The sequence below is a fragment of the Pseudopipra pipra genome, chromosome 3 (genome assembly GCF_036250125.1).
Source record: "Pseudopipra pipra isolate bDixPip1 chromosome 3, bDixPip1.hap1, whole genome shotgun sequence".
Classification (NCBI taxonomy): domain Eukaryota; kingdom Metazoa; phylum Chordata; class Aves; order Passeriformes; family Pipridae; genus Pseudopipra; species Pseudopipra pipra.
Window position 1 is genome coordinate 45675975 of NC_087551.1, and position 11650 is coordinate 45687624.

Here is an 11650-nt window from a genome sequence, read left to right on the forward strand (position 1 = left end):
GTTCTCACAACAAAAATTGGCTAGAATTTTGTTTCATTGAAAAGATGTGGCTTTAGCATGTGGTTTTATTTCATGTCAGATCATTTTTATTAAAAAGCAGAAAAAGAAATATCCACAAAGTATTCAGTAATTGGCAGCATAAGAGTAGTAACACTGAGATGAGGGAGAGTCAAATGTAGCTTTCTCCTGTGAATCAATTGGTATGTAGCTTGGGTTCTTCTTGCAGAGAGGCAGGAGTCCTTTAACCTATTGTCTGCTTCTGCCCTGGAATGATGGTGGATTACGTTGTAGGGAGGTCTGTCCAATAATTATATCCTGGTCCTTTAGCAATCTTTCGTGACAAAACTTCTGTTGAAACCAGTATGTATTTCATGAAAATGTTCCAGTTTCAGGTTAATCAGTATTTTCTAAAAAAACCCAGTTGGTTCATAAAGCCAACAATCTTAAGTCACATCCAGTGGGAAAAGAGAACTGCTTTTCTTTCCTCTTATATATTTTTTTTCTGTCATGGTCCTTAAATTCAAGCTTACATAGAACTTTTTATTTGTGTTAAGTAACAAACGTCTTGAAATTTAATATAGTAGTTAGCAAAAACATTTCATTCACACCCAAACACTCTTTCATATAGCCATGAGAAGAATACATAGGTCTGTATCAATGATACAGAGGACTTTCTTATGAAAAACAATGAGTATCCAGGAGCCATCTTTACAGTTGTTTTCCTCTAAGGTGCCTCTGCTGGGCATGGCTGTGCAACCCTTATGTGGATATGAAAGGAGTATTCAGGAGGACTGGAGGCTCTAACTCTGTAGTTGTTTTCTTAATAGGGCTACAGCTGGAATTTTGGTTAGCATCTGTGCTTTAAGAAGAGTAGCAATTCAGAGAAGCTCTTTCTTTATGAAAGAGCTAAAATAATGTTTTGAGTTCTTAGTAGAGAGAGACTAAATAAACTGACATAATATATTTAATTTGTCCAAGAGAACCATAGAATCATGGAATGGTTTGAGTTGGAAGGAACCTTAAATATCATCTAGTTTAATCCCCTTGCCACAGGTGTGGACACCTTTCACTAGACCAGGACTCAGAGCCCCATCTGAACTTGTCTTGAACACTTCCAAGGATGGGGCATTCTCTGAGCAACTTATTCCAGTGCCTCACCACCCTCACAGTAAAGACGATCAAAATCTGTAACTGTCTCCATAGCATGCTTTCTGTTTGAGCAAAACTCATTAATTTAGCAGGTTAAGAATACTTGCCGTCTAAATATTCAAAAAAGAACATTCGGGTGTACCTTTACTCCCCAAATCATGATCTGTATGCTCTTAACATGAAAATGTCTTGCAGAGTCTGTATGATTAATAAAGTAACCTTAGCACTGGATATCAGGAAAGTTCTCTTACTAGCACAGTCAAATGGGAGGTCTTAGAAATGGGTTTGTATTTACTGTAGAACTATTTGCATTGTCAGTACCTATGGTATGAAGTTAGTGTTGTTATTCCACTTAATGGAAACTGAGGCTTAGAGAGGCTAGACTGAGTGCTAAGACTGCACAGCATCTTTTTTAGAAGCAGGGTTCTGGGAAGACACAGATCTTTTGATTTTTGGGCACATGGATATCCAAACAAAGCTTATTTACAAAAGTGGCCTGTATTACTTGATGGTCCATCTTGTAGTACTCAGACAAGGAGGCTTAAAGTTGAATTGTGAATATTAAACACCCATGTAAGCATGTGTTCTAGATGAAAGATTCTTCATAATTCTGAAGATAAAGCATGAACATCTTTTCAAGAGCAGGTTTTTCTGTAGAAGGTGTGATGTCTGAAGCACAGGCAATCAGACTCCTGGCAGAGATAATATGAACTTTTTCTGTTGCAGAAATTATGTTTGTTATTTGTTATTCAAATTGTGATACTGATACTTCTGAAAGCTATGCTGGCATAGTCTCCACACTGGGCAGAGCTCTTTACAGACACAGCTCCCTGTCCTGCTATTGTGTATTTAGATTGTGCTGATGCAGAACTGGAGCATAGATGTGTGGATGAGGTTTAAGATCTCCTTAAGAATAAAGAGTTTGCTGAAAATCCACACCCTGGCATAAAGTCTTCTGAAGAGCAGTTTAATCTTGGCCTTGAAATTACCCTCTGCTTTGTCTTTGAAGAGAATGAAGAGGAAGCTTGAATTCAGACTTGGAAATGCAAAGCAGGAAATCAGAACACAGATATAACTTCAGCTCCACAATTAGAAAAAAACAATGTTATTGCCAGGTTTAGAATAGTCTAGAGTATTTCAAATAGCTGATTTTGCACTATATTTTTTTCCCTTTATTTTTGATAGGTAATTGTTATTCAGTGTCAGGAGAGGAATACAGCCTCACTCTTGTTTGGTATTTCCTCAGTTGCTGACTGAACAAATTTTGATATCACCCATTCACTAGCAATGCTCATTCTTGGAACACAGTATTTAAGCTGCTGCATCCTTGAGTTCTTTGAAACGCAAACACCAATAATAGCAGCAAAAGCAGCCAAGGTTTTTCTTTTGAGAGCCTCTGGGCATTTATTCCAGATAGTGGGAGCCAGGGCTTCACCGGAAGCTCAAGGGCAAATTAATCATACTATCAACACCTTAAAAAAAAAAAAAATTAAAAAGAAAGTATCACATTGATATTCCTGAGATAGGGTAGCAGCTAACAGTCTCAGTTTTCTTGTCTGGTAATTTATTCCACATTTTTAAATGCTTTCTTGTAATTCTGTGTAGATCAAAACTACTAGCCACCTGTGTTACAGTGTTCAGAATAGGTCTTTCCTATGTTTTGTAGCCCACATACTCAATAGGCCTACCAAACAGGCAAATATATGGTAGTGTAATTATTTTGAGGATGAAGTGATTTATTTTTTTCCTTTTTTCAGACCAAATAATTTAAAACTGTTTTTTTGTGCTTTTATGTCTCTCATAAAAGCTGAAATTGATTTAATTTAAAAATATTTTGGCTGCAATTTTTGTAACTTTCCCAGTTTCAGGAAAGAGACGTAGAAATAGAGATGGTTCACTTTTTCTGATCCTTAATGCCCTATTGTATTAGCTGAGGTTCAGTGCCGTATTAATGCTGGCTTCATGATTTCCAGTTGGCCTGGAGCATTGGCAGAGCAGGTTTCCATGTGCCTGCAGAAAATGGAGTAGGTGTTCACCCTAGAGGCACCAGCTCTCTTTCATAGACTCCATCAGATACTGCCTTCTGCCACAGAGTTTCTGCGGACATGTCTCTCCTGGCTCACAACTGGGTTTTCCCACAGCCATGAAGGCTATAAATTTGCAGTGGAAGAAGACGGTAGTCTCTAGCATCAGGGCTTGACCTCTGAAAGGTGTGCCATAGTCTTGTATATAGTCAACATGGATATGAATCAGACAGAATTATAAAATGAGGTAACTGAAGTTGAAGGCTGAAAAATGTAAAGATGATAAAAGCTTGATGACATACAAGAACTAATATACAGTATAATAAATATCAATGTGTAGTACAACAGACAGTATTGTTAGGAAGAAATAAATCTCAGTAAACTTATGAACAGTGCTTTACCTTTGACTTTTTTGCATCTCCAGGGACAATCTCAACCAATGGGAGAAAGTAACAAGAGGTGAGGAAGCCTCTATATGGATTTCCTCCCAGTCCCTTGCTCCTGGGACCTCAGATTCTCTTCCTGTGAAGATTGATGACTGAACAGCAGCAACAGATTGCTTCAATCTGAAAAGAACCCCTTCTTATTTTGGGGATTGTTTTTTTTTGTTTTGTTTCATTTTTATTTGGAAAAAAAAAGGAAAAACAAAAGCTACAAAATTCTAACTAAGAAGTAGACCTGCCTAGGAAGGTAACACCCATGGAGTTACCTCAGCTGAATGACTGGCAGCCAATCTCCTGACCTACACCAGTGACACAAAGTCAACAGAGGGAAAATGACAACCCAGATGTTTTGGAGTCAGCTATCAAAAGAGAACTTGTGAATATAAAAGACTGGCCTTATCTCATGGGCTACATTGCTGAGGCCTTAATTTAAAACTGATGGGGGTTGGGGGTGGGGGGAATCTTGGGGGGTACTTCTAAATTGTATCTTTATAGTAAGGGTTTCAATGGTACTTTTATTATACCGTACTGTGGCTGGCTTTAACACCAGTGTCACTTGGGAGTTCTTGGCTATAAATAGAACAATATACCCATTGCTATTGTGAATGTTTATGTGTGATCTACTTGTAATCAGTTTGAATTCCAGCAGAATCCTTGGAGATTATAATTTATGCTTAGGTTACAGTGAATTCTCTTGCTGCAAACTAAAGGAAAACCAACATTCAGGTTAAAGTTTTAAAGTACTTCATTAAGCATCATGATGCAAATTGTCTGTCACTCATAAGGGAAATGTTGATAGAACTAGTGATGGTGCTTTGTTATTTAGAATGATTTATAAACCTAGACAACTCCTCCCTTAAAACACTACAAGTACTGGATAATTATCTCTGATATGAGAGGGAGTTTCAGGTTGGAGTTTTTGTATCCATAGTGACAGAAGTATCAGATTAAAATTTAGATGTGACAGCAAACATTTCCTTGCCTAGCTCACAATTAAGTAAAGTCATAATTTTTATTTCTACCTGCTGAGTTGTATTTTAAAACTTATTAGAGACATACCTGAAGTATGCTATCTGCTGGGAACAAAAGCCTTGTCAGAAAAGTCAGGTCTGATAAGAGGGATTGTGGTACCATCACAATAAATCAAAAATGTGTTTGTATTGACTAGCTTTTGTGTTGCACAGTAACACTGCATGTCTTCTACTGCTTTTTTCCCCTGTCCCAAGATGAGTGAAATTAGGAAACTTCTCCATTTGTCTGTTTTTTTCCCCTAGTTCAGCAAAATTTCCAGGATTAGAACTGCCTTTCTTAGTGAAAGAATAGCTGACTGAAGAAAAGTACTCTAAAACAGTGTGTTTACAGTTCTGTGCTGACTTAGGCTTTAGCCTTACAAACTTAGGCACAGCCTTTGAGACTGTATGTTGAATGCCACTCTTAAATTTAGTGCAATTGTACAGAGTATGTTTCAACAACACTTAATTTGCCTTTGTCTGTCTCTCAAAGATAATGAGAAAAAATTCTTCACAGTGATCCACACAGTAGGTGAAAACACCGTCTTTGCACACCTTTCACATACAGCCTATACTGCATTATATGCTTTTTCACAGGTAATGAACACTTGTAGTGGTTCCATGATAACATGGCCATTGTGTAACTGCAAAAAATACTAGTAGTGACTTAAAGACAGAACACAGGTTCTCTTTTTCCATCTCATGTCTTTTGGGCTGTATTGGTCTAATAGGCATGCCATCTAATGGGTTTTGTGTGAACAACCTGGACTCTTGAGTTTTGCCTTCTGTTATGGTCGAGCACATGCCACTATCTGTATATGTGTACAGTCTGTGATCCATAATCGCATAATGTATAAATGCACCTAAGCCTTTGCTGTACATAAAGATCCCACAGGTTGAGAATTCAATATGAAGTTATCTTATTTGTATGATGCAGGTTACAGCCCCATAATTTTTTGCTGTGTGCTTTGCCAATTCTAAATGCAGAAAATAATTGTTAATCACAGCAAACTGTTTTGAAATTAAAAAAAAAAAAAAGACGGAAACAATTACACCAAAGTAGACTGAGTAATATCTCATGCTGTGTCCTCTGTTTTACTCCTTAGCTATTCTGTTTCAGCTGAATCATGCAGATGCAACCTTTCATCCACTAAGTACTTGAGACACAGTCCACTGATCCTAATTTACGTGGAAATTATCTAAATCTGTGGTGACTACAAAAATACTCTTTGAAATTCAGATACCCCAACAACTGGATGGAACATTTTCCTTCATGGTTAAAGTATATTTGTGGTTATTCTGCCCTTTTTTTTTCTCCATTTAAAAATGCTGATCTTAAAAACATTGCAACACTATTCCTTATCACACTATGTCTGCGTGTATAGAAAGATTTTCATTCATCTTTTACTCATCGACAATAAAGATAACTTCACTAGTTCTGTTTCTTACTATTCAAAATATTTGACAGTACCACATATGATTTTGTTTTGAAGTTTATAAGTACTGATAGAGAGCCTGTTTCCCTGGCAAATTTTTCAAATTGACAATCAGTTGTTTTACTAATGTCTCAAGTGAATCAGGTACTGTTTCTAATACAGAACTATCCAAACCACGTAAAATATATGTTTGCTATAGTATAGTGTTTATTAGAATTAAAAATTCTGGCTCCAGTGCCTGTGGTTTGGTTTGATTTCCTGGTCCGTAAAAGGAGAAAGGTCATGACAAAATGTTACTCTTTCTTAGCACTGAGACCAACAAAAATAGCCAACCAAGTATAGTCTGTATTAGCATTTACAGAGCATAGATCCATATGTGTAAATATTTTTTAGAAAAAGGCTTATACCTGCACTTCCAAAGTTAAAAACATCAAAAATTAAAACTTTGGAGCTGCATTTGAATTTCATGACTCAAACACACATTGAGATTTAATTTTTCGAAGTTCTGAACTTGAACTCACAAATTGAGACATCCAGCTCATTAAGTTAAAATGCAAATAGACATTCCTCTTTGCATTTTTATCCTACTAAAACTGCTCTTGCCCAAAATCAATAAGAACGTATAAAAAGCCTAACAGATCTTTCCTTTCCTAAAAGTGTTAGACTTTGTATTCCCAGAATTGCAATTGTTCTTCCCCTCTAAGCCTAGTAAAGGTAAAAGCACTGTTTGAAGCTGTAACTGAGCATTTCTAATGTATTATGAAATGGTGCCTGAAAGGTATGCGCTAAGTGAGAAAAATAGTTGACATAGCATGATACTTGTCTGAAATATTGCATATTTTATTACAGCACTAACAGAAACTCCACTGTTAAAATTAATCTATGAATTTTGTACCGTTGTGCAACATACTCCTATAATGGTATATAGGAGAATATACTCCTATATACTCATAGCAGTATTTTTTTTTTTTTATAAGTGACCATTAGAGAAATGCAATTGGGTTTTTCTGGCTGGAGTGTATGATGAAGTATATTAAATTGGAGGGGACATGCAAAGTGGAATTCATCTTTTTATGTGGCACAGATTCCTTTCATGTGTTTAAACTTAGAACAATGTGATCAGTTTGCTGTGACTGCATTTAGAGCATTTAATGTTAAAATTGTAGGGATAACAAAAAGCACTATTCATGTTAAAAAATAGAGATTGTTAGATGCTTGACTCAATTATGACCCTCTTGAAATAATGCATTTGCCTCAAACACTGTGATATAGGACCAGTTCTGTGAAGTGTAACAATTAATTTATTCATTCTAAACGTCGAAAAGGCTTTCTGCATGCTACTACAAGGAAATTCATGTTCAAACTTTAAGTTATATATCCCAATCTAGCAAAGGCACATCATAATTTTTGTTTTGCTTTCTGACCAAAAACTGTGCTCGATTGTAATACGGGTGTATACTCTGTCAAAAAACCTAAAATAATGGACTGCTTTCTAGGGTAGATCAAACTGATTTGTAGAGTAGTTTCATAAATATTCAAAATTCAGGTTGGGCTGTTATGTGAAGAAGAAAGAACTTCAAGGTAACAACATTCAACTTTACTACATTTAGTGAGCTGAAAATTTTGTTTTATATATATATATATTTACACACATATATATATATATGATACATATAAACTTATCTTTGTAAAAAAATATGCAAGTGCAATAATTTAAAGAGGTCTTAACTTTGCATTTATAAATTATAAATACTGTACATGGTGTGTAATTTTTTTCATGTATTCATTTGCAGTCTTTGTATTTAAAAAACAAACCTAAACCTTTACTATTACGTTTGTACAATAGAACAGTAAGCATTTATTATGATATAGTTAAGTTGTAAATAAATTCACAAACCAAACAGCCAGTATGTATGCATATATGGGTGTCCTATTGTGAAACCTGTTTTTGCTTTTACTGCTGGCTCTAGCACAGCAAGACTACTTCTGTGGATATGTAATTATACATATAAATATATGTATGATACATAAAATATATTTAGAAATGTTCATAATTTTAATGGATATATCTATACATATACTTTGGTGTGAATATTACTGAATACAGAGTTTTTTAATATTATTTTTCATGTTTATTTTTGCTATTATTGGGAATGCAAGTGAGGGATGGGAATGTGTATATGTGTGTTTACACCATAAGTAAACCACAGCACAAAGTGATTCAAAATGTAGTGGAGTCTTTTAAATAGGTAGTGCTTGGTTTTCCCTGTATTTTGAGTTTACTGCTTATGATGTGTTTTCCTAACAAAGGACAATTTTTTTTAATATATTTTTATCACCTATTGCAAGTTCACATTCTCACAAACTTCAAAGGGATCTCCTTTTCTGTTTGGCCTCATGCTGCCAGAGAACTTACCTTGCTGTTGGCAGATAACTTCCACACAGATCCTTGCTTTGACACTGACAAATGTCAGTGCAGCTAATGCTACCTTTTGGGAATTACATAGGTACTCATATGCTGAATTGTAAAAGAATTGCACCCAAATTTGTAAGGTTTGCTAGTCCAAAGCAATATAGGGCTTTAACAGCTGCCAGTACAGTAAAATGTAGGTCAAGGAACCATAAAGCTGAATTCTGAACAACACATTAAAAATAAAATTAAAAATAGATGGAAAAAAATCCTATGTATCTATCCACCTCTTGTAACCAGCCCTTCCAGAAAGCTCTGTTTGCTGCAAGGATTGTACTATGAGAGCTATCTTATGTGATGAGGCAGAAAATGTGCTGATATTTAATGCGTTTTTTAGGGTTTGTTCATTAGGGGGTTGTTAAAACTTTCTTAATTATTTTTAGGGACAGACAATAGAAGTGGAATGTTTCTGTGTGTACTATTAATTTAGTCCTTTCCACCTGTTTCTGTATTGTTGGCAACGATCTAAAGGCTGGAGTCAATTAATGACTTTCTGGTCAAGATGCTGAAACTGATGGCAGATGGATGACATGCCTTTTCATATTTTTGTGTTTGTGCAGACTCTTGTAGCACAGCATGGTGCTTTGCCATTGATGGTCACTGTCCATTTGGTGTGCTTTTCTGAACAATTGCAGCCCACTGTTATTGAAAAACGTCATCAGAAACTTACAAAAATCAACCCCAAAAATCAACCTCAAATATATTCCATTGCAGATAGTGGAAAATATAAATGCAAAAGCACCTTAACTCATTGGCATTTGGGGAGAAAATGAATATTGCTGTTGGTTTTGAGGAACTCTGAATTTGTCTTATTTGAAAGTATCCAAGTGCTCTGTGACAGAAATATCAATGACTTTCACCTGCTCAACAAGTGGTGGAGATTATTTTGTTGTCCTTATTTTGCTGAAGACAATTACTAAGGAGAAATTCCCCTTCCTCAATCTGTAATCTCTCTTCAGATTAGGGAGAAAAGTTTTTTTCAGTGTGTTTCAATAGTGCTATGGAAGAGCTACCTGTACCGTGGAAGTTGCTTATGAAGATGAAGGTCTTTGTCTCTGGGTCAAGAATGAATTACAGAGAGATGCTTCAGAAGGTAGTTCGTGTGTACACAAGGCCTGTTGTTTAAAAGTCTGAAAGAAAGGAGAAATCTGAGATTCAAGAACTGTGAAAAGAATTAATTATACCAGGTAAAGTTTTACTTTCATGTTTTTTTTTGGGGGGGGGTTGTAACATTGCTAGAAGGGCTAAATGATTTTCACCATCATCTGTAAACATTCAGCTGGAATTAGTTGTTTTTCTTTTTTACAGCATTGTAAACCCTGTGAATACAGGTGAGAAAATGATTTTTGTAGAGCTACTTCCGTTCCTTTAGCAGTATTTCTGCTGCTTATAGATGCAACATCAGTTGTTAATACACACTATTTAATAAGCATATGGAAATGAAAAAAATAGGTCTCATAAAAAAAAAAAAAGAAAAAAGATACCAAAAAGCCAAGAAGCACCTATGAAAGTCAGTATCTGTCAGAAGCCTTTGAAAATTTTATTATCAATGTTAGGAGTGGTGAATGTGGTAGAGTGATGAATATGGGTAGTTTCAAGTTAGTGCTGATGGACAAGTTGATTACAAAGAAGAGAAATGGTATGATAACTAATGTTAGTTTCCAGCTAGTGAAGTCCAAGTTGTTTTCTGCTGCTGACTTGCAGAAAGAAAAAATATTCAATATCAGGTGTATTTTACATCCTGTGACAAAAAAAATCCCAACCAGGTTAAAAAAATATATTTTCTCTTGTGACTAGTATGGGAAAAAGGCTAGCAACGTGTGCCTTTCTTTTTAACATGAAAATGTACTGAAGCTTGAAGAGAAGAATATTTACAGTACATTTGGAAAGAAAATGGACATCTGTTAAGATGCTACTGATGGACTTGAAGGAATTAAGTTGTTCTGTGACAGATTTTCATGATCTTGTGTAAGTTGCTCAACACTCTATGGTTTGGGGGCTTCTTTAAGTTATTTAAGCCTCTAAACACTTTTTTTTTCTTTGGTATTGTGCATGTTTGGAAACATTGCTAGTTACATGCAGTCCAGAATTCAAAATATATGTAGAGGCGATCAGGTGGTCATAATATATATAGTGATGTTCATTTCCCTGTCAGGTGAGGACAGTTATCACAGGGTTGTGATGCTCTCAGGTGTGCTGCTGCTGAGCACTTCCCTTTCCATTTTCTCCCGATGTGAGGGGAAGACAAGGAAATTACAGTGCAAGCTTTCAAGCTGGCATATGGAGTTGCATCTTTAACAACTTTTGAGCTGTTGCAGTGACATATCATCTTAAAAAAAATCAAATTCCTATAATTAAACACTGTGTCAAATTTTAAATTAAATCTTTACTGACTTCTGTGTAAGTGATAATGTCAAATGGGTTTGGGTGCCACATCTGTGTAGTTCCTGTTCTGCAGCCATTTTGCAGGGCCCTGTTCCAGGGCTGCTGGAAGTGGTATGGGTAATTCTCCATGTCCTTTAAACTATCTCATTCAGCTCTGGTTGTCAGACAACTTCCCATTTTGGGCATGGTATCTGACTAGGGAACTGGGTCTATCTTTGTGCAGTTCTCAGTGGTTTTCATGATTAGTTATGAAATACATTAAAACATGCTATAGCCTCATACAGAGCTGCACGTGCAATATACTACCTTCCTTTCAGAGTTTCAAAGTTTTCAGAGTCACAGAACTAGTAAAGGTTCTAGGTACTCTAGAATCACAAGCGTGGTAAAACTAAAGTTTCCAAGCAATAAACACTAGTTTCTTATGTTGCTTTTTGTTGGGCCATGTGTAAAATAATACATAAAACCTTAGAATATATTCCCTTTGGACGTTGTGTTTCCTGGATGATACAGGAAATTGTTCTCCGAAATCCCTCCTCCTGCCTACAGCAGAGCATTGCCATCAGAGCTAGCTATCCTTTACTGGGGATATACCAGAAGCATGAACTAAGTGTCTGGTTCATCAAGAGAACCTAAAGAACTTACGCATGACCTGGGACTTGGAGCTAACACAGGTTGTCTGCTAATAGAGTTTTTCTTCCTGAATGTACAAGGACAGCAGTTTTCTTTGAGTTTG

General features: G+C 36.0%; 1 protein-coding gene across 3 annotated transcripts in view; it reads left to right on the forward strand.

Annotated features, from left to right (window-relative positions):
• The window catches only part of PDE10A (phosphodiesterase 10A), a 350481-nt gene extending 342192 nt beyond the window's left edge, over nucleotides 1-8289 (forward strand). For 2 of the 3 annotated variants that reach the window (XM_064648955.1, XM_064648956.1), the window contains exon 22: nucleotides 3598-8184. In XM_064648955.1, the coding sequence (XP_064505025.1) occupies nucleotides 3598-3715 (118 nt within the window). In that variant the 3' untranslated portion in view covers nucleotides 3716-8184. Of the gene's footprint in view, nucleotides 1-3597 lie in introns of all 3 variants that reach the window. The other variant, XM_064648954.1, reaches the window with a different exon arrangement.
• Nucleotides 8290-11650: the final 3361 nt, after the last annotated feature.